Raw genomic sequence first — 22877 nt, 5'->3', positions numbered from 1 at the left:
CAGAAAGTTAGAATAATTTAAAAGAAAGTATTTGGATTAAAAGGCTAGATTTTAATACTCCTCTCTTGCAGCGTTCACCAAACACTGATCTCACTGATTTTGCTCGTCAGCTGATTTTTGTGGGGTTAATCCACAGTAGATCAGATTTGGCCTGGAGTTTGTAATAGCAGCAGAAAATACTGAGTAAACATAAACGCACATCCTGTACTAGCTGTGCGTTTCCTCTGAAAACTTAAAGATCAGCAAGGAACAAGCTGATATCTTTGTCGCACAGATGTACCATTTAAGGATTTTTAACATCAAACAATTCAGAGTTCAGCACATGTGACAGTTTTTAAGCATTGCATTTTATAATTATCACTATCATCTTCACTGTCATTAACTCCTTATATCTCCCCTTCTCTCTTGAAATAGTAACAGCATGAAGAGAATTAATAGGATGGCTCTCTATCACCCTGGCTGAGGTACAACCCACCTTTATTTTTCTTTAAGAGAAGTTAAACAGTCACTGGTATTGTTTCAGTATGTACACATATGAAAGGGGCTCTGTAGAAATGTTTTTTTCTTGCATAATAGCATACATCTGGCTTGCTCTAGGCATGACCATAACGCCCTTTCACAGAACGAGCCATTGCACAACGGAGACATGTTGAGTCTTCTGATACAGAAAAGATTTCTTACGAACGACTGATATCACTACAGGGATGAGCAGTTGATTTCCTAAGACTTTTTTTATAAAAGAGGCCAGAAAAAGCTATCAGGATTCTGCACCTCTTTGGGTCAGTCACTCGGTCATAATGAGGGACAGTGTGATGGGGATATACATCTGGGTACGTATGAATGCACTAAAAAGCTTTCAAAACCATTTGGGGCGCCAAATAGGTATCTCCAACAAGCTGGGTCTAGGTCACAGACTGCTTGGTGGATAGCCTTCAGCTACGTAATCTAATAGTCCCTTGTGGCCTTCCCTTAAAACCTGAATCAGCTGCTTTTGGAAAATGGTATCTACTCAATGCTGCACATAAGCAGGTCTTCTAAATATTTGGTTTCACATCTGCAGTTTATTAATTCCTTCATTACTTCAGACAAGAGTTTTGGTTTTCTTGTGTGTTTTTTTTAAGGAGGGAAATGCATAATTCACACTTCTCTATGATTTGTTTAGTATTCATTTTGCCTTCTCTGCTGCTCTATGCCACTCTGTAGGAGAGCCTGCAAACACTCGCTCTGGTTGAATGTTCTCTGCCTTCTTCAACACTGGAGTAAAAAGGTCATAAATTGAAGGAGGGCTCATAGGTGGAAGGAAACACCTATTCTTCCTATGCTTTGCTATTATTCTCAGCTGAATGTTGTGTCCAGAAGTTTTATTAGGTTATCTTAATGAATACAGATTTCTCCAGAGTGCTGCTGAGGTGATTGTGGGAAAGGCAAGTGACATTTTAGTGGGAAAAAAGCATAGGGAGTTATTAGCCATAGAAATGGCTAATATGGATTGATTAGAAAGAATATGGATAAAGATCATTTGGATGCTACAAGTAGTTTGCTTAACATTATTTTCCTCACATACATAAAATGAGCTATAGACCGGGTTATTTTGAGACGTAAAACTAAATTGTATTGGTTTATAACACAACTCTCACAAATCCCAGAGGTAGCTCTGGGCAAATATTGCACCCATCTGCAAGAGGATAAAAGCAGAACCTGAAAAGTTATAGACCAACCAGTCTAATTGTATCTTTGAAAAGCTTTAGGACAAATGATGAGTTATTTGCTCCCATCTGACCTGCAACAGAACAATTAGAGAAGAGTAAAGCCATAGGCAAAAAGTAAAGAAAGAAACACCATGGAAGACGTCGGGATGTCAGGGGAAAAAAGCAAATGGTCAGGAAAAGAACATAAATTGATGAAAAATAAGCAAACCACCAACCTTGACTAAATAAAGAAAAGGTGTTGGAATGGAAAGGCTGAAAGACTGTTAATTGTTGCACAGTGTTTTGGTCCTACAGTGGTAACTTTAGCATTATTTCAATTTGGATTACAAGCTATTCGGGATGCAGTACTTCAACTGAAAATTAGACTCATGATGGTTTAAAGTGAACCTTTATACTTATTAAGTGCACAAGGCATCAACATTCCTGATGCACTCCCACAGAGGAGAAAGCAAGAATGGGTGTGGCAGACAACTCCTAGAACCAAAAGAATAGTCTAAACAGACCTACTCATACAAAAAATAATTGTATTACATTAGCAAATCCATTGAGCAATAACATGAGGAAATAAGAGGGACTTTAAACCTCTTTTATGCTATATCACAAACCATCAGCATTCATAAAACTGGCAGTCTTTCTGTATTATTGTATTATAAAACACTGAACAAACACTGAGAAATTTATCTGTTAACAAAGACTATAAAAACATTAAAATGAACTTGACTGAATTTGTATTTTATTTGATGTTGTAGGATTTCTGTGCTGAACTGCTCCATCAACTTCACAGGCATTTGCCTTTTTAATAGAGGAGGAACAGGGTGAAGATTGGTGCTAGGGATAAGTGCTCAGAAAGTTCATAGAACAAGTTCATTAACAGCAGATACGTGGGTAAGCTCATAAGAACATATAGCCACGGCATGTCGCAGCTCTTTTATTGTTATGATTGTTGTAATGGCTCTCAAAGGGTTGATCATTGCATTGGTTTTGACAAGTTAAATTATTACACTGGCTTATTTGGATGAGTAAGTTTTCATGTGGTGACAACACATGAAGTCCCTGCTGACTACAGATGCCCAAGAAGATTGGTGGCCTAGAAGAAAAATGCTAGTGTCATGTTGCCAGCATTTGACATGACACTGGAGGAACTGGTTATGGTCAATACTGGCAACTCACTGTTTTCTTTTCCTAAGGCATCTCAGCCAAATAAACCAGCAGTTCTGTTGCTGAGTTGCTAGATGCTGCTCAGCTATGTTCTTCTTGCTCAATTTAAGAGATGAGTTGTGGGAACTTAGAGCCACACGGGACAGAGCCAGACCACAGAAAGGAATGCTTGAAACTGCTGAGCAAAATACCACTGCAGGGCATGGTATATAGTGTAGACATTTGTGATGCTACTTAATGATACTCATTTTGAATACCACTTAAGTATAAAATAAAAACTACATGTGTGTCTGTCTTACATATTTATAAAAACGATTGTTTCATAGAGGAAGGTGGGGTCCAGTGAAGAGTAAGCTGAAAAAGAGGATGATGTGAGTGTTGATTCATGTTTGTAAAGGCTGGAGGTGTAAAGTATTCCCAGGCGCTGCTACAAGCTGATTTTCAACATACTGTGGCAGATCCCACTAAGCAACAGCCTCACTGTCATAAAACACAGTAACGTTAAACCTTCCAGAGCACGTCTGGAAGAGCAGACACAAGCATTTTGCTTCAGCATTCAAAATACACGTATATGAGGTGCTGGGTTTTTTTTGCTCCTATGGTAAGGGCAGGCAAATAGTGCCGTCCCCGCGCTTACCACGGCGACCTGCACAGACTTGTTGGTTCATTTACGAAACTGATGAAAGGGCAGAAGTGAGGTGTGGGGAAGATGACAAGTGTTTAATCTTATTTTAATAAAGCATTTAATTGCATTTTTCTTTCACGTTTCGAAACCGGCCCCGCCGCTCCCAGGGGAGGCACACCCGAGGCCGCCTGCCGCCGCCGCCCGCCGCAGCCCCGCGCCCCACCTGCGCCCCCCGGCTCCGGCCGCTCCCCCGCCCCGCACGAGCGCTCACGGCTGCCGCAGCGGGACGCCGGCGGCGTGGGTGCTGACGGCACGCTGCGGGAGGGCCCTGCCCCGGCGAGCCGCGGAGCCGGCTCCTCCCGCCCTAACGGCCGCTCCCAACGGCCGCGCCCCTCCGCCGCCCGCCATGGCGCCTCCCCGAGACTACAACTCCCAGAGTGCACCGGCCCGGCTAGCCCCGCCCTCCCGGCGCCCGCGCGTCCTGTCGTGTTAAAGGTGACGCGACCGTCACTTCCGCCGCGTGGTGCAGGCCGGGAATGCGAGTCGCGATTGGCCGGCGCCCGCCCCGCTTTTCGGCGTGCCGGGGAGCAGGAAGCGGTAACGGCAGAGCCGGCGCGGAGGGGCGAGGGGCTCCTCGCGGTAAGTAGCTGGCGGAACCCCCTCCCCACCCCGGGGGCGCGCGCGCCGCCGGGGCGCGACCCGGCCGGGAATTGAAAAGGGATCGATTTAATGCGCGCTTTGATGACGTAATAACGACTAAGGAGCCGGCGGTGCCGCTAAGCGCACGGCTCGGGCCGGCCCCGGGCCGGGCCCCGCCTCGGGGGCGTCCCCTCGGGATACTCGCGCCTGCCGGCGGTCGCCCGCGCCGCTCCCGCAGCAGCCGTGCCCGGCGGGCGCTCGGCGCTGGCTAGGCCTTCCGCCTTCTCCCGCTCCCGGGACTCGGCGAGCGCTCATTGGCTCCTCCGCCCGGGGCGGGCTGTGCCGCGGCCGCGCGGTTGGCGGAGGTTCCCTTGACTGCCACCAGCGGCCGCCAATGGGGTCGGGTCTGGGGCGCCGGCGGCGCTGGCTGGGGACGAGGCGCGGCGGCGAAGCCCGGGGGGAGGGGGGGCGGCGCGGTGGCGCCCCCGCGCGGCTGGGAGGGGCGACGGCCGCCGCCGCGGGCCGCGTGGCCCTGGGCCGCGGCGTGGGCGGCCGGGCCGAGCCGGGCCGCCTGGCGCGTGGGCGGCCGGTGTTCCCCCACGCGACGAGACGCACACGAAAACTCTCACTCTCGCGTTGTCGCTTTGCTGGTTTTACTCTAAAGTGAACAGAGCGAAACACGCGTAGGGCTGAGCGCAGCAGCGCTAGTGAGGTAGCAGAGGAGCAGGGCAGGGAGGCAGGGTTGCTACGGCAGCCGGATGCCAGCTGCCCCGTCCGTCACGCTAGCCTCTTGCGCCGTTCTTGGTTTTCTTTCTTTTTTTTTTTTTTTTAAATAAAAAAAACGCTTCGTTTTTTAGTTCTGCTGCTGATACAAAGCAGCTACCCTCCACAAAGCTGTCTGCCGTCTTGCAGACGCCCCTCAGGTTCTCCTTTCCTGGGATGCCTGTGGGAAGGTGGCCGTGGCGGGGCCCCTGCCCAGCCTCTCCCTGTGACAGCGTGTGTACCTGTTCCCTGTAGGCAAAGAGAGTCTTTTGTTTGTTGCCTAAGACAAGAGAAGCTCCTGTTGTGGTCCAGGAGTACAGTAGCAATAATACAGCTTCATTGAACTAGTTACTAAGAACAGTTTGTAAATTTTGTGCCTGTCATGTGAAATTCGTGTGATTTCACAGGCTGATGGGGTTAAGCCAGGTCAGTAGTTGATCTGGGAAAACTGAATCTAGCTAGCAAATGAATCAGGTAGTATGGTTTTCATCCCTCACCTGTAAGCCTGGTTGTAACTGTCTGCTGGATCTCTTTTGCCTGTCTTCCTCGGTTTCTTGATTTTTTTTTTTTTTTTCCCCCCTCTTGGTACTGTATCACTCACTTCTACTTTCAAATTATTCATGCTGTCATTAAACATATGCTGCTATGTTGTTGTTTTTCTGCCCTGTCACTGAGTTTAGAATGTGAATAAACAAGGAATACTGTAACAAGTACTTTTTTTTCTTTTTGAATCTAAATATGTGATAACTTCACACTTAACACTTCACGCACACTACCAGCTTTGTGTAAACTTGGGACATTAAATCTACCTACCACAAGTTGTGTAATATATTAATAATGATTTTTAAGTGTTCTGTGAAACACTGAAAAATTTTTAAACTTAGGGCTTTGGCCGGGGAGTTGCTTTGGTGTTTTTTGAGGTTTTTTTTGTACACTATCCCTACAGACATGCGATTTGGAGGTAAGTTGCTTTTGGATAAGTGCAAATCATAAGATTTGTTGATTGGAATTTTATTTTGTTTAAGGGAATTTCTAACTTCAAGTTATCTATCCTTCCATGACTTGTCAGAAATGGACAGTGAGAATTAAACAATGAAATAAACCATGAAGTAAATAGCTGATAACTTCCCACATGAAACTTTAATGTGAGATGCCAGATGATAAAAGAAAGGCAGGAGTTGCTAGATATCTTAAGCTCAGTGTAAAACAGAAATGAAGTGAAAACAGGAGGATCTTTCACTTTCATCTTGCTTTTCCCCCCCCCTTCCTCCAGGCTGGTCTTCTCTGCACCCTTTAAGAGCCTGACATATATTTTGGCATCTGCTTGACAAAGCACAGATAACAGGTAGAACTACGCAAGCAAATGCTTCTGCTCTTCCCCCCCCTCCTCCCCCCCGCCCTTGGCAAAATGACTCTTCTCCATGGGACAGTTTTTCTGAGATACAAGGAAGAGCGTGTCTTGCACTGAAAATAGGAGTTCCACAATTTCAAGCAGACTTGGTGTCTACTAGCCGTAAGGAAGTGTTTTGCATCTCTTGTAACCTGGTAACTTTTCTTCTCCCTGCTTCGATCGAACCCAATATGCCAGTGTGTGTGTTGAAGTGAGGCAGAATTTAAGCAGCTGTACTGGGGAGTCAGCAACCATCAGCTCAGATGTTTCTTCTGTATAGATAGTAAGCGGTTAAAGATAACCGCTTATTTGCAACACTAAAAACTTCCTTTTCTTTAGTCAGTTTGGCTTAATGCTAGCTGCTCTCCTAACTTTCAGCTTGTCCTTCCCTTTATTTTTTTCTCACGTTTCTTCTTTTGTCCATACTAAGTATGACAATATAGTGAAGGGTATTTCTCAAACTTACTTAGACTTATTCAAGCCTAATTACTGTTTTATCTTAGAAGCCACTTGTTTTTCAAAGTGAGTTAGACTCTGAAAATAAATTGTGCCAATGTAGCTCTGAAATGTCTTTGCTTTTTCTAAGGCGTTGTTAGTGTGAGAACCAAGCGAACGTGGGAGTTGAAGTGCTGCCTGCAGATCTGAAGTCATTTTGCCTAGAGTTAACTTGTGAAATGCTTGGACTCTCCCCAGAGGTTCTTTTGCATAAGCAGCAGACTAACATCTGTCTCGTCCACTGGCACAGAGGTTTTGCCTAACCTCCTTTGAGAACCTCCACAAATCCTACCCCCAGCTACATTTATTGTATAATAAGGGAGGAAGGACTGTCAGATTATAAAGCTATGATTTGTGCCCCTTTGAAAAGAATGGCAAAGAATATTTCACCTTGCAGGGGGATAAGTGTAAGGAGGCTGGGTAAATAAGATGTTGCTTGCTCTTGGGTGTGACAGCGCTTTAAATCCCTGGCAACTCCTGTGTGGTCCGAAGCTGCCATGTGCTGCCTTAGTACATTCTTGTTTAAAGGAAGTAAACATCTTGTGTTAACTAAACACAAAATGTGGCTTAAATTTTAAGAACTGTTCTTCCATCAAATGAATTGGTAGAATTGCATGAAGTAACTGTATAAAGATTCTGATACTGTGCTGCTGAGGTATTGGTGAATAGTTAGCTGTGAAGATGTTCAATTCATGTGTTATCTGCTTTGAGGAGAGTGGGTGTCTGCTGAATCGGTGGAAGAAAGAAATACACTTCTGCGTATTGACCAAGAGTTTGACTGGTCTTTGTTTATAAACAAAGGCCATACTCTACTTCATTAACCCTAATGTGTCCTACCTGCTAGCTAAAATCAGGCAAGCAATTCTGTGTTCTGTTGGTTTTGTAGTCTATTAAAAATTCTAGGTAGTTCATATTTGTATACTAATTTGACTGTGCATAATGTTTACCGAGTGGCACAGTATTCTTATTCTGCTAATACATCTTTTGTAGGCAAGTCCTTTTGCCATGGAAGCGGAAGAAATGATGGAGTGCATCCAGGAGTTCCCAGATCATTATAAAGTTATTTTGGATAGACTGAATGAACAACGTGAGCAGGACCAGTTTACAGATATCACTCTGATTGTAGATGGTACGTATAGGCCTATGAATCTGTTGGTATACAGAGAATTTTGAAAGCTGTGCTGGGAAGCTGCCTGTTTTTTTCCACAGGTCAGCTGTCAAACTGGGCTGGGGTTTTTTTTGTTTTTTTTGTTTTTTTTTTAATCCTGGTTCTGTACAGGTCTGCAAGTTGCATAGAGACTTCCTTCTAAAACCTTGGGTGAACAGTGTCAACAGTGGTTAATAAGAGCGCTTCTGCTTTTCCAGGCAAGGGGCTAAGTATTTTCAGATAGAAGCCCACCTTGAAACTGCTGTACTATATTTAACATGTTGTCTAAGTATTTCCAAAACACTGTTTAAAATATTACTCCCTAATTTGAGCTGACTGCTTACATCCAGAGAACTTGTACAAACGTTTTTTAAAAAAAGAAAAGCTTGGAATAGGGTTGCCTGTTTGCTTCTCTGGTACCTGTCCACTGTTTTGATGTAGAATTAAAATAGGGTACAAGAATTCACCTTTCTTTTTCTGCGTTATAGAGACCTAAGCTTAATAAGCATTTGCATCTTCTGCTTCGTTTTATCTCGTAAGAAAAGGAGGTATCTAATATATCACATAAGGCTATTTCTTACCTTATCCTGAAGATGTCTGAGAATGGATGAGCCCTTCTAGGGAAGATAGGCAGTGTCCGCAGACTGAGCTGGAGTAAACCAGCTGCATCTCAAAAAGAGAAGAACTCTGACCCTCAAAAGGATAGCAAGAACTCCTTTGGGGGAAAAGGTCCTGGATTAGAAAAAGGGAAGCAAACTGGGAAAAGATTACTTTTCTGGAATCTACCACCGTAGTTTCAATAGCAATGCAGTAGCAGTACTTCCTCAAAACTTATCCTGGATGTTTACTCCTCCTCTAACATTAACAAATCCTTTGTGGTGACCAAAACTGTTTTCTTGTGCAGCTGTGTAGTTCTAATCCAGGTTGCTTCTCTTATCTTTTTCCTGTGGAGCTTTATGAATGTTCATGTCTAAGCTTGGGAGAATGCAGCACAGTGGTGGGGAATGCACAACCTGGAGAACAGGAAGGACAGAGCAGAACTGCAAGGGTGTTTATGCTGACCGAAGTGGTGGTGCAACATTGGTCTGTAAGCGCAGTAGAAACAGAGGAGAACTTGGATAAAACCTGAGAGTTGAGCCTAAAACATAGCGTGGGGGGGAAAAAGTTCTCAGAGGAATTTCCCATAATTTAAATATCTGAAAAGAGAGACTCTGCAATGAGTTAGTCCTCCAGCTGATCGAGTTGCAGAGCTTCAGCAAGGTCAGTGATGTGAGCAAGGTTTTGCACAAGACAGGACAGACTACCTACTATAGGATGTCATGTTGCAAGGAGCTACATTAAATGACTCTGTGCTTCTAGAATGGATTTGTAGCCTGGGTTCTGCAGCCATTCTCTCTTCTGTGCTTGTTCTGCACTGTGAATAAGGAAGGTATTATCTGAAACTGAAATGTTACGTCTCTCTTTCTAGGTCACCATTTCAAAGCTCATAAGGCAGTTCTTGCTGCTTGTAGCCAGTTTTTCTACAAATTCTTCCAAGACTTCACTCAGGAGCCTTTGGTGGAGATAGAAGGTAATCTGATTTATGCAAATAAAAATACCTCTGCAGTCTGTGTTCAGTCTGGAAATTAATGCAGTATTGGTGGTATGGACTAATGTGCATGGTTGGTCATATAGTCAGCTTTCTGAATCTCACTGAGTTGTTCTGAGGCGGTTATTGCTGCTGGAAGAAACTAGCCTTGAAGAAACCTTTTAAAAAAATTGGGGGGGGAGGGGATTTGTGTTCTTTATTTTTCCTATACGTTCCTAATAGAGGTTGTGGTCTCCATATATTTTTAGGACAGTCCAATATATCAACCTTTTCCTTGGTAACAGCTGTGCTGGTCAGACCAAAAGACCTCCATTGGTGGTCAGTGGCAGATGCCTTGGTGGGGTGAAGAACAGGAGATAAACAGAGCAATACTTCCTTGGTGGGCACTTCAGCCTCCAGTAACTTACTGCTCAGAGGTCTCTTGAGACAGATAATATTTTTGTGTTTAAATGAACCGGGTTTGGTTTTTTTTGTGGGCTGTATGCTACTTATTATTTTGTACAAACAACTTTTGTCCATTTTATTCTTCCTTTATGATAATCTTAGTCCTGGTTTGACTCTGTAAATCTTCCAGATTCCCATGTTTTTATAGTAAACTTCTTAGTCCAACATGAGTCTTTCATGAGTCTCAGCCTCATGAAAAGGGCAGCCAAAGTAGTATGAGCGTAATGGTGGGTAAGCAAGAGTGCAAGACTTCTCAGACAGGTAAAACTGAGAAATTGCTGATTGAAACTGTCTTCTTGCTTCTCAACAGGTGTAAGTAACATGGCATTTCGTCATCTAATTGAGTTCACCTACACAGCAAAACTAATGGTCCAAGGTGAAGAAGAAGCAAATGATGTTTGGAAAGCAGCTGAGTATCTACAGATGTTAGAAGCAATCAAAGCACTTGAAATCAGGTAAGCTCATAGGTTTCTCTTTCCTCCTAAACACTGATTTTAACGAGAGCTGGCTGCTAGCATTTTGTAGCACTGTTCCTTATCCTGGGCCCTCCGAAACTTCTGTGGGACCATATAGCCTTCTACAGTAAAGTGTGAGTAGGAATTAGAAAGGCTAAAAAAATGAATATTACGTTCTTTGGACTGGAACTGAATGACAACTGGCACAGCTAGCAAATGCTGCAGATATTGTAGGCTATGATTTTGTGGTAACTAATACCAGGTCTGTGCTCACACCTGATTTGGAGTAAGTTTGCTCAGTGTACAGTGACAGTGTGTATCTGGTAATTAGTCCGCATTAATGAGTTTGTGCTGGTGCTTTGATTTCACGTAGCTTTCTGCCATTTGTGAGAGAATAGGGTGCAAAACTAATCTCTCAAATTTCTTGAACACATATAATAGAATTGCTTTTATACTGGATCAACAGTTAATCAGATATTGCTGTATCACTTTCTGTCCAGTGCCAGGAGCTGTACTCTGTTACCAAACCACAACCTGAGAAAAGCAGATGCCAACCCCATTATGGTGTTTTCCTTCCCTTTCACTCTTAAATACAGAATATTGTCATGTCCTCATTCCTTTTGTGTGCTGTACTGCTCTTCCACCATGAAAGCAGAGGGAGGGACAATGAATGTTTCCTGGCTTTACAGTCATCCTTGCTGTCTTGTCTAGACTTTGAGATGCCTTTGCGTCAAGCCTAAGGAAAGGCTGTTGGTTCCTCTTTATCTCCCCATAAACACATTAGCCAGGGAAGCAGCCCTGGGCCAGAATGCCTGTAGTGGTGCCAACTAACATTTTGTTTGAAAACCTCTGTAATATGGTACACTGGAAACTTAATTTGCAACATCAGTGTTTATTTTTAAGTACTCTGTGGATTGCAAGCAGAGCTGCATAAAAATGTGGAGGTTTTTTGTTTTGTTTTTTCCTGTATAGGAAAGATACAGGATTGTGCATTTCTGATCCTATCCTCTTCCCTTCTCTTCCTCCCCTCTTCTTGGACATTATCAAGATTAATCCTGGTAGCATCAAAAAAATATATATTTATTTATTTATTTATTTATTTTTTCATTGGGGGGGGGAACAGAGCTTTGCTGTTTGCTTGAGAAACTGAAAAGAAACTTAAAGTGCGTTCTAGTCAGTATCACTTTGAGTCAGTGTACACTGGAGGAGCTGCTAAACTGGGATTCATATCAGCCCATTGAGCTAAACTGTCCAGCCTGCAGTTATTTCCCACTGTTGTATAACATTATGCGGTTTATTTGTTGTCCATCACTAGTAAATTTTGTAGTTATTAAGTTATGGAAACAGATGTTTTGCTCAACAAACGCACATGCAAGCCTTTTTTTGCTTAGAATTAGTTCTGTTGTTCATAGATTCCTTTTTTTTGAACAGGAGGAGGAAGAGGGATGGAGTTTTTGTTTAAGCCCATACAATTGAAGAAATTGACTTTCTCCTCATCCCAGTATGAAGGTTTTTCTTGCCTCAGCAGTCAGCTGTGTACTTTCCTGAAGTATAAGATGAGATTGTAATCACCTTTTGAAGCCACAGCTGTATGTTTTTCTAACAAGCCGTAGGCGCTGTAGGCGATCATATCCTTTACAGAGCTTAAAGATGATGAATAGTGTAGGAAGGACTTGAGCCTCATTTCTGAGAAGGCAGGCCAAAGAACTCTTGCCTTCAGGGAAGACTTCTTCCTAAGTGCAAGATTTCACAAGTTTCTGGAATAAACCTAAATTATTAGGCTAACTGGTCTTTCTTCTTGGTACGTTGTATATCGTTTAAGCAGAGCTTTTGAAAACACTAGTCGCCTCATGTCAGAGGCTCTACAGCTTTAACCGTGCTATTTTGCAAGTCTAAGGAATATAGATTAAGGACAAATTACCTTCTGAAACGTGTGCAGGTTATGTGGTCTTTCATCATTCAGCCCCTTTGGGAAACAGCTAGAAAGTGTTTAATGCGAAAGTTCAGTATTGAGCAGGAGTTGTTAGGTAAGCGCTGGTGGATCTTAACCATTTTCATGCACATGCTTTACAGGAACAAAGAAAATGCATCACCCTTAGAATCAAATCAAACGCAAGGTAAAAATAAACCGAAAAAAAGGAAGATAGCTGAAACCTCTAATGTTATCACAGAAACATTGCCATCTGCAGAATCGGAGCCTGTTGAAATTGAGGTTGAGATTGCTGAAGGGGCAAGTGAAGTGGAAGATGACAGCATTGAAACACTTGAAGTGGCTTCTGCAGAGCAATCCATAAAGTACATACAGACTACGGGTACATCAGATGAATCGGCTTTGGCTCTTTTGGCAGATATCACCAGCAAGTATCGTCAGGGAGAGAGAAAATGCCAGATCGAAGAAGAAGGTGACAGTGCAACTGATCCCTCATGCAAACAGGTAGAAGGTATTGAAATTGTGGAACTTCAGCTGTCACACGTGAACAACTTATTCCACTGTGAGAAATGTAACCGTTCGTTTAAATTGTTTTACCATTTTAAGGAACACATGAAAACACACTCTACTGAGAGTTACAAGTGTGACATATGCAATAAAAGGTACCTACGAGAGAGTGCTTTGAAACAGCACCTCACCTGTTACCACCTTGATGAAGGTGGCGCCAGCAAGAAGCAAAGACCTGGCAAAAAAATACATATATGCCAGTACTGTGATAAACAGTTTGACCATTTTGGACACTTTAAAGAGCACCTTCGGAAGCACACAGGTAAGAGCGCTATTCCTGTACTTAATGGCTTTGGCTCCAGCATTTTGTGTGTTTTGGTGAAGTAGAGAATATGCTGAAGAGAAACGTGGGAGCGTTAACAGTGCTAGCAATATTTGGCTTCTAGTTAAACTTAAATGTTGATTTCTTTCCCCCCTGCCCCCATAAACTGTGAGGAATAGAGATTGTGGCGACTTATAGATTTAATTTTTTCTTAAAGCTGTTCAAAGTAGGCACCTTTTTAAAAGAAAGCCCTAATGATGCTTCTTTCCCAAGTGTATCAAATATTAAAAATCTTTTGAAATCAGTTTCTGAGGCATGTTTACTTCTTAAAGTACTCAACTGAGGAGCTGCTTTTATTTTCACAATTCTGTTAATACATTTTTCTTTTGAAATGAGATGTGAATTGTGAGCTTATTAATGGAATGCAGTTTGGAGGATTTCTTTAACAGATCTTCTGGGCAAATGCCTATCAATGCATGAGGCATAAATTATCCACCTAACAACTTTCTCTTGCACCACCTTGTTAGGAACTTGTTAGAAACTCTCTTCCTTGCTCTGCACATCTCGCCTATGATTTTCTTTTTTGCTGTGTCAATTAACAAATGAACAAACAAACAATTTCTACCAACTGTAGTAGACTGGTTATTGTAAAATCTGCCTTTTTAAAGTCTGGATAGCATCTTTTGAGTACAAAATGACTTGTGCTCCTTCTTCCTTGTAATATGGGAAGTTCATGCTACTTCATCTCATTGAAAAGTTTGTACTATCTGTACAGGTACTGAGCATTGCATAAGTAACTCTGACTATAAAATATGTGTGGGTCCTGATCTGCCAGATGTCTTTTTAAAATGTTAGTCACGAGTCATTAGGAAGAGTTTAATGGAGGACGATAGCAGCCCTATTCTTTAACAGCTTGTCTTTGTTGTTAAAGCTTGCTAACTAGAACTTCTTTGCATCTATGTATGGGACTCCTGCGTATTGATATATGGCACTGTATCCTGTCTACTCCCAATAGCTGCTTAAAAGCAGCTAATGTAAGAAGGCTTAAAAAAAATCCTTATCTTCTGTAAAGTGTTTCTCCATTATGACCAAGCCACATCAAGGTACTTTTCAGAGAAAAGCTTGTGGTAGATTGCCGGAGTAACCCAAATATCACCACATGTTGGTCACTGTTGAAGCAAAGGGTTCTGGGGACAAAACAACTTAGCACATCACAGGAAATGCAGGAAAAAACTTCTATTGAACTGAAAGCTTTCTAAGCTCTGAATTCTTTGTGGCATTGGTTGAAAACTGAAGTAAAACTAAAAGGCTGGGGAGATGATGTCCTATGGCATGTCTGATCCTGTTGCTGCTTACTCACAACAGCAGCAATAAACTGAAAGTAGCAAGTGATGAAGAAATGGTGAAGAAAGCCTATTAACGTTGATGATCACGTTTGATATAACTTGACATTGTCGTTGTTTGTTTTTTTTTTTTTTTCCTCTTGTCTTAATAGAAGAAAATAGAAAGGGGAACCATGGAGTTCTTCCTCACTCAAATGCATACAGAGCCTTAAGCAGCTTCAGAATCTCTAAGAATCTGAGTAAGAATAGAATAAATACGTCCCTGGCCAGATGGTGGCTTGCTCTAAGACAATTGTCATGAATGTCATGTAACTCTGCAAGTATTAACAGTATCATCTCTACAGCTTATATAGAGGGATGCTTTGTGGCCTGATCTCATGATTCTCATAATGGAGGGGGGGAGATAATGAATGAGATATCACTTAAAATAGTAAGTAACTCACAGGAGGACAGAAATTCAGTGAAATAGAGCTATTGACCTCAATGGATATACACTAACTTGTCTTAGCCAAGAACAACAACTTACTTGAGTAAAACTTATTCTTAGAATGAAGCTACTGCTCTGAATATGCTTGTCTAAGCTCAGTATCTTAAAAGCTTGTATTTCCTAGCAGAAAGAGTCACTGAACAAGTGTGATTCCCTCTGATTTGACTGGGAATTTTGACTGTTGAATATTTCTCAAAACCCGGCCTTTTTTGATTCAATATAGATAGTTTATATTGAGATATATATGTGATAAATAGATATTTTTTCCCTTTTATGAAGGGTGTATGTACTCACATGAGCAAAGATGGAAGTGAAGGAGTTTGTGTTCCAAGCTGCCAAACTAATCAGCTCTGTAACTGCACTAATCTGTGTACAGAAAATATAAACTTAGGAAAACTTAAGCAAGGTCTTTGCCTTTCTGTGGTAAATCAAAGTTTTATGGGAAGCACGCTTCAAACTGCAGATAACGTTATCTGTAGAAGAAGTGAATAAATGGACATATAAATGGTTTGCCTACCTGGAATAAATGCTACCAGTTGATGCACTTCCTCCTTAGGTATTTCAGTGGGAAAAAACCAGCTAGGTTTACTAATATTTCTCTCTTAAACCCAATTTAAATACTGATGTGGTATGTTTATGGTAATGGACGAATCAGTTGGTGTTCCTCAGTTGGTATTAGGCAAATAAAAATCATTGTATGTACTCTTATGAAGAACTGTGAATTTCTTTTGTCAGGGTTAAAAAGCTTTTTATTTTGGGGAATATCTTTCCCGTGTCTGTAAAATTATAAAGGGCTAGCACTATACTGGGCAATCTCCTCTTAGAACCAGAGCAGATCTCAGTTGGTAAGACTAAACTAATGGTTGGATGACGCATGGGGGAAGAGAAACAAGTTGTCATCTTTGGCAAACAGCAGGCTAAACCTCTCTGCTAACATGTTTCTCAAGCAGGAGACATGCTGGCATCCTACTTGTTTTTTCATCGTTTTGTGGCCTGTATGACCCAGGTCACTGTGTTAATTCTCACTGTGCAAGAAGATACACAGCTTCTTTTGGCCCTTAGATATTGCCACTGCTATCTGTGACTTGACACTTCTGAGATACTTTGTGCAGAATATTTTTGAAGATTATTGAAGAACAGAGTAAGGATAGAATCAATTTCCCTGGCCAGGTGGTGGCTTGTTCCAGGTAACTGTTTTAAGTGAGTAGATTGCAGGGCAGGTGAAATTCTGTGGTGTGAGTTTTGTTCTGTAGTATCCTGTTGGCTCTCCAAGGCATCCATAACTTTTAATCTGCAAGACTGATGGCAGTTCAGTCTTCTCTGCATTACCTCTACAACAGGCTCCAAAAAAGCATAGTTTTTCATAAACGTTAACGGAATATTCACGTCATTTAACTTTTATCTAGTCTTTACGTGCATAAGCCAGAATCTGTGGGCTATCTGTGAATTTCTTTTGAAAAGCTTGTAAGGCAATTTTTGAATATCTTTATTTCTGAAAACACAGTTTTATCTGCTTTCTGCCTTAGTCAATAACTACTGTATTCCTTAAAATGCAGGCTTTTAAACTTAATCTAGCTAGAATAGATTAATGTATTATTCACTGAAACGTCCCAGCCTCTGTAGGAGCTCATGAAACAATTTTATGTGAGTAGTTATGTTGGTGTCATGCCTTCACAGATTAATTATCAGACTTTCAGAAGAAATAGACCCTTTCTGATTTTCATGCTTTAATTTCCTTGAATTTCATCGTGTTTGTGCATGACGAAAGTAATAAATAGAGACACCAGTTGTCCTTTGTTTTCACTTTCACCAAGTGATAAGGATATAATACTTTGTGTGAAAAAGAACATGGGATGTCTTTTGGCTTCTCATTGGAAAACGTCCTACTCTTTGGTAACAGGTTTGAAATTAAGTGACCAAATAGAAAGAAAGGATTTTTTTGGGGAGGGGGCTGAGGCCCACCTATGTCTCTGAGCTGTCTTTGCTATGGTTTCTTTGTTTGTTTATTTTGATATACTACATTGTTACTTCATGGGTGTTCTATGTAAACTGTTTCTGGAGCTCAGTTTCGCAAAAAATGAACTCCCAAGCACAAGGTGAGTTTTAGTTCTTGAAAATAAAACTTTATATTTAAATACAGCATGTGACTGTATAATTACTAAAGGTATCTTAACTATAAATATTAAGTCAAAATATATTGCTATTCTGTTGCAATATTTTAACAAAATAGCAACTATCTCTGAGTTCCATAAATACCTAATTGTGCTTTAAATTGTCTTTTTCTAAATGAGAGTTTTTGACTCCACATTAGATTTGGTATTTTACTTACATAAATAAAGGTTACATAAAATATTTCCTTTATTCTGTAGAATAATCTAGTTGGCCACCTCTTAACATTGTGAAATATTTTCTCCGAAGTCTTTACAGCATATTTCTTAACCTATACAAAGGGGAGAGGTGAAAAAGGGAAAGCTGACCGAAAACTGGTTCTTTCATATATGCTTACGTCCCTGTGTCTGTCTTACTAGGTGAGAAACCGTTTGAATGTCCAAACTGCCATGAACGTTTTGCTAGGAATAGCACGCTCAAATGTCACTTGACAGCCTGTCAGTCGGGAGCTGGAGCTAAAAAGGGAAGAAAGAAGCTGTATGAGTGTCAGGTGAGTAATGGAAGTAGGGTCTGAGGCTAGCTACCTGCTCGCTGTGTTGAAGTGTGGGAATACTGAGCTGGAAAGGCAATGAGAGTGGGTTTTTCTCCAAGAACTTTTTCTAGTAAAATAAGGATCACATTCAGCTATAAGATGCAGATAAGTTCTTACATCTACGTAGTTCCATTTTAATATGCGGAACTGCTAATATGGAGCTTCACAACACTTTGTTGATCATAGAGATGCTTGTGGGTAGGTAAGCATTTAGCTGCATTTTACTGATCTTTCTGCTTCCTTTTCAAGGTTCTTGATGCACTGACCTAGGCCTTTCCTGCTTGTGAGCATGCTTCACTAAAGTCCAAAATGCAAAGTACTATTTTATTTCCTATTTTATTGTTCTTCTGCTTGATACCCAATATCTTGACTCTATCTGGAAAGTCATTCCAGCTTATGGTAACAATCTATAGCATCTCTTAAGCAGACATAAATGCTGTAAATGGATAGCTGAGATACTTGGACGCTATTTATAACTGACATTCTAGAAATTGTTCAGAAGAATATGACATAGCTTTTAATAATCAGCTTTCGAAAGCCAGAAATGTGAGAACTGAGGTTGGCTGTAGGACTTTTATTTACCATTTTGCTGTAACAACACTGTGATACTCTCAAATAAAAAGAACACACGTGTTCTGGGTTTTTTTTTTTTATTTTTTCCTTAAGACTCTCAGCTCATTCAGTTTGCAGAATGGCTATGCTTTGAGGTTAAATTGGTTTGCATATTGAAGAAAATTTCTGGGCATCAGCTTTATTTGTTACAAAGAAGAGAGGGTGATCTCAGTCATAGGGAGTAGCGAACACAGTAGGAGATTAATGAATTCTTTATGTTGTTAATCGAATCATTTAACCAGAAGGTTCACTGGTGCTGTTACGTCGTTTAATTGTTATGCTACTCTGAGTTTAGTCCTTGTGAGTGCAACTGTCAAAGAGTAAACTTGAGTCTATATGTCTTGAACATAAGAACTATTGTGTGACACAGTTGTACTTAATAATTTAGAGGTTGTCTTCACAACCCTTCAGTTTAATTGCTTTGAGTCATAGCTTTCTGTTTCTAAAATGATACCATCTCTTCCTTTTACAACTGTTGTGAATATGGACTAATGTTTCTTAAGCCCTCAGCAACTAGAGTAGCTGTTGGATAAATTTTCTCATAAGCTTTTCTGCCAGAACTAAATTTGAATAGTGATCAATAAATAAAATCTTAGCTCACTGAGCAAAGAGGAGAAAATAAAATTGCGCTTGCTCCATGAGCACCTTTGGTGCTCTGTGTATTCTGTGTACTGAGTTAGGCCCAGGTTCTTGGCAAGAATGGTAATTGTGTACTTGGGCATTAGTGATAGTCACTACCTTAATGTAATAACTAACTAATTTTGAGCGCTTGACTAGAAGCTTAGTATTTTAAAAAGTGTATACACAGCTTCCTTCTTTCTAAAGTGCAAATTCGGTGTGGGGGGAACGCGTCGTTCGCTTGGTTTTATCACACTTCAGCACCAAAATGATGGTGTTCGGCTCCATTTCACAAACTTGTTCCTTGAGTTAAGCCCTGTTAGATATTCCTTTATCTTTCTGTGTTTATTGCTGGAAAATTAGGAGGAGATGGAACGCTTTGTTTCAAAAATATCTGCTGACAGCGAAGGAATGTTGGAACTTGTGTTCCTTGCTTCTTTCTACAGCCAAGAACACTAGTATGGACAAGACTCTTGAGGCTGTTTCTTTACCCCAGGCACAGCTCTATCCCACTCACTTAGCTCTTCCATCCTGGCACCTCATCCATGTCTGCAGTGTCTTTGTGTATCGTTTTCAGGCTGCTTACCTCAGTGCCAGCTAAAGGAGGAGGTATGCTCGAGTACTTTCTGAAAACAGTGCCCCTGTAGTGTAGGCAGCACTTTCAGCTGGAAAAGACTTAAGGGATGAAATTGTCAGAGATACTTATCTGCTGAAATCACTCTGCATATTTTTTGAAAAGGCAAAATGGGAGAGTTGTAACTGGCTAGACTAAACCTCAATGCTGTGAACAAATGAAAGCTGATGAGGAAAAGCTGGCTAGTGGTACTGCATCTAGAACTTTAGTAAAAGGAGTTTGTGTTACAGTTTCACCGTCATACAGTACTATTACGTAAATAGCTTTCCACCCAGAATTCTAGCACCAGAATTTTACTGGGGCATGATTCTGTATGTGAATCTCACATGATAAGTTTAAACTAAGAAAAGTGTCAACTACTGTACAGATCCATACATTCTGTAGGTATTCTGTGTATGCCTAACTCAAAATGGCACACCGTTTCTTAAGAAAAATACAAACACACACATGTATTTTATGCATTCAGAGCTGTCTTTACAGCTTCTACCTCAAACATGCATTTCTTTAAAGTCCAAGTAGCAAGAAGCTGCACTGTGTAAAGCCATGATGTGAAATAGACAATATGCCTTTGTCACATTTCATTTGGCATGTCTAACATACTGTATCTTTGTTTCAGGTTTGTAACAGCGTGTTTAACAGCTGGGATCAATTTAAAGATCACTTAGTAATACACACAGGTGACAAACCTAACCACTGTACCTTATGTGATTTATGGTTTATGCAAGGCAATGAGCTGAGAAGGCACCTCAAAGACATGCACAACATTTCAGAACGAATAGTGACAGAAGAAGTTCTTCCAGTGGAAGCTGTGGAAGCAGAACCAGTAACGTCAATGACTATAATAGAACAAGTGGAGCAAGTCCATGTGCTACCAGTAATTCAGGTACAAGTGGATCCCGCACAAGTAACTGTGGAACAGATGCACCAGGATCTCATACAGGACAATCAAGTGAGAGGCACTCAGATAGATGAACTGCAAGAACAGGTACAAATTAGTTACTTGGAAGTGGAACACATTCAGACTGAACAAGGTGCTGAGGTTCATGTGGAGCAGTTACATGTTGAGCATGTAAATCAAATAAAAATGGAAGAAGTACAGGCAGAACTTATAGATGGAACAGACCTTGAACAAGTAGAATATGAAAATGTCGATCAAGGAGAAGCAGAAGAGAAGGAACCTAGTCCAGTAGAAGACGCAGATAAGGAAGATCATGAGCAAGCTGAAGACTTAAAAACTCCACGGTTAGTGGACACACAGAATGAAAAGGTGGATGACTAGGACAAATAACCACATTGTGCAGGTTTAGGAATGAAATACCAAATTATTTTTGTTAACTTCTACATTGGTTTTTGCACCATCAATGATCAGCTTTCCGATATGCTGTCCTTAGGAAGCTGGACAAGTGGACCAAAGTTAATTTTCTTCATGTACAACTAAACTTCTCTTATACATGAGAAGTAACTTTCCCATTCATGTAGTACCAAGGAGAGATGGACACCTTTGTGAGGATTTTCATAATGAATTGCTTGTATCACACTTATGCCATGCCCAGGTATATATAAAAGTAATTTGACCTCTTTTCCTCTTGCCATAGAAGCAAGCTCTTGTTACAGATTTGCAGGGTGTCTGTGGCCAAAGGATTAGTTAAAATCTGGTGGGTTCTAATGTAAATGGCCAGTTGGGTACCTGTGAATGTTCTAGGCAAACTGTTTGCCATCCAACAGCAGTACTGTATCCTAACAGCAATCCTTGCTTTCCTTTTAATCTGAGAATCTTTCTGTCAACCTGGTACTTCTGAACTGTCAGGCTGCGGAAAAATCATGGAGGTCTTGGAGCACAAAAATCCTGTGCCTTTTCAACACTGACTGATTAAACTTCCACAGAGCTCCTAGAGTGTTCAAGAACCTAGTGCAGTTAAAGGCAATGTAGGTAATGATATAGTGCTTTATATTTTTGCTTAAAATTGTCAGCTACTGATTTTTTTTTTTTTTTTTTTGGCATTAAATTTAGATTGGGGGGGGTGGGTTGAGGGAAGAAACAGATCCCATGTGGAGGCAGGGGGGGGACACTTTAAAATAGGAAAAGCTCAGTAGAATCTGTGGTAAACATGAGCTGGAATAAAGCATCCTACTACCAGACTCCTCTTTTATAAATCTTTCATTTTTAAAAATGAATATGTTTAAACATAAATATAGAGAAGATTTGTCTATATGGTATCAGGTTCCTGAGGTTTTTTTGAAATGAAATTCTGACACTTGACACAAAAATGTTGTGCTAAAGATAAAAGTAAAAGCCATAGGTATGAGTGTTAAACTGTGGATTAAAAAGTAGGAATGTAAATATTTTAATCAATATTAGACAATAAAACAGTACCAACCATGAAATGTTGCATTACTGGCTTCATCCAATAAGCTAGGGAACAATTGAGTGAGAAGATGACTGTTTTACAAAGCAATTGCAGTGCCAGGTCCCAGTACTAGGAACCGATCTCATTTTGATAAGCTAATAGCTTATTATTGTAAAATTAAATTTCTTTAGTAAATACTGATTTGGCTGTATTTTTGAAGATGCTAAGGACTTCTAATTTTTGATTATTGCCTTGAGATTAGAGGTGCTTCATATTTCTGAAAAACTCGTCTTTTCCCTAACTGAAGGAGGAAAAATTATGCAAGAGTTCTTTAATGCTCTGAGTAATCCTATAGATCCTAATGAAAACTGGGCTTTTTCTACTCAGTCTTCTCCAAGTGCACGTTTCCTCAGATTTGTTCAAGTGTTTTTATGTAGTCTAACTCGAAATGATTCTTGTGTTTTGTCATACCATCTGAGAACCTATTGCACAACAAACATGGATCTTCATTAAAATTTCAAACAATTTGATTAATATAACTTGCATTCTTTCTTTTTATGATGCTTTAAACTTTGTGTTTTTTAAAATGCAAGTAATGAGATTTTGAGCAGAGGTGAGAATGTGGCCCAGTGGTAATAATGAAAGTAAAAACTGACTTCTGTATTTATGCATGGCTTCTGATAAATCATCACACCCAGTTGTAAGTTTTTAATCATTTAAAAACATGTTAAATAAGCAGTTTAAATTTTTGATGAGATTTATTTAGATGAAATTAATTCTATTAGCTCCTGCTCCATTCTTTGATAACAAGCAGGTGACAACAGCCTGCTTAGTTAGCTGCATAACTAACTTTTTTTCTAGGTAGTTATACAGCCGTGCATATAAACACAAGATCTGTGTGTGTGGATTTAAAGGAACAGAATGGCTGCATGTCTAACCAATGAAACAAAATGTGGGTAATTG

At 40.7% G+C, this 22877-nt stretch overlaps 1 protein-coding gene across 2 annotated transcripts; it reads left to right on the top strand.

Annotated features, from left to right (window-relative positions):
• Positions 1–4007: 4007 nt before the first annotated feature.
• LOC138064196 (zinc finger protein 131-like) lies at positions 4008–22451 on the top strand. 2 transcript variants are annotated; one of them, XM_068925797.1, is made up of 8 exons: positions 4008–4131; positions 7769–7907; positions 9394–9495; positions 10268–10412; positions 12486–12846; positions 12949–13171; positions 17530–17660; positions 20183–22451. In XM_068925797.1, exons 2-8 carry the CDS (start codon positions 7784–7786, stop codon positions 20843–20845), a joined length of 1749 nt encoding a protein of 582 aa, XP_068781898.1. In that variant the 5' UTR covers positions 4008–4131; positions 7769–7783; the 3' UTR covers positions 20846–22451. The 2 variants fall into 2 exon arrangements, with proteins under 2 accessions (XP_068781898.1, XP_068781897.1); XM_068925796.1 differs by having other exon boundaries at positions 12486–13171.
• Positions 22452–22877: the final 426 nt, after the last annotated feature.

The sequence above is a fragment of the Struthio camelus genome, chromosome W (genome assembly GCF_040807025.1).
Source record: "Struthio camelus isolate bStrCam1 chromosome W, bStrCam1.hap1, whole genome shotgun sequence".
Classification (NCBI taxonomy): Eukaryota; Metazoa; Chordata; class Aves; order Struthioniformes; family Struthionidae; genus Struthio; species Struthio camelus.
This window is presented reverse-complemented; position numbering and strand designations above follow the sequence as displayed.

Bases quoted from the DNA above. Each gene is read 5' to 3' on its own strand.
- LOC138064196 (XM_068925796.1), top strand. From the start codon at position 7,784: ATGGAAGCGGAAGAAATGATGGAGTGCATCCAGGAGTTCCCAGATCAT. The intron at 10,413-12,485 runs GTAAGCTCATAG...CATGCTTTACAG, and splicing joins ATCAAAGCACTTGAAATCAG to GAACAAAGAAAATGCATCAC. The intron at 13,172-17,529 runs GTAAGAGCGCTA...CTGTCTTACTAG, and splicing joins GCACCTTCGGAAGCACACAG to GTGAGAAACCGTTTGAATGT.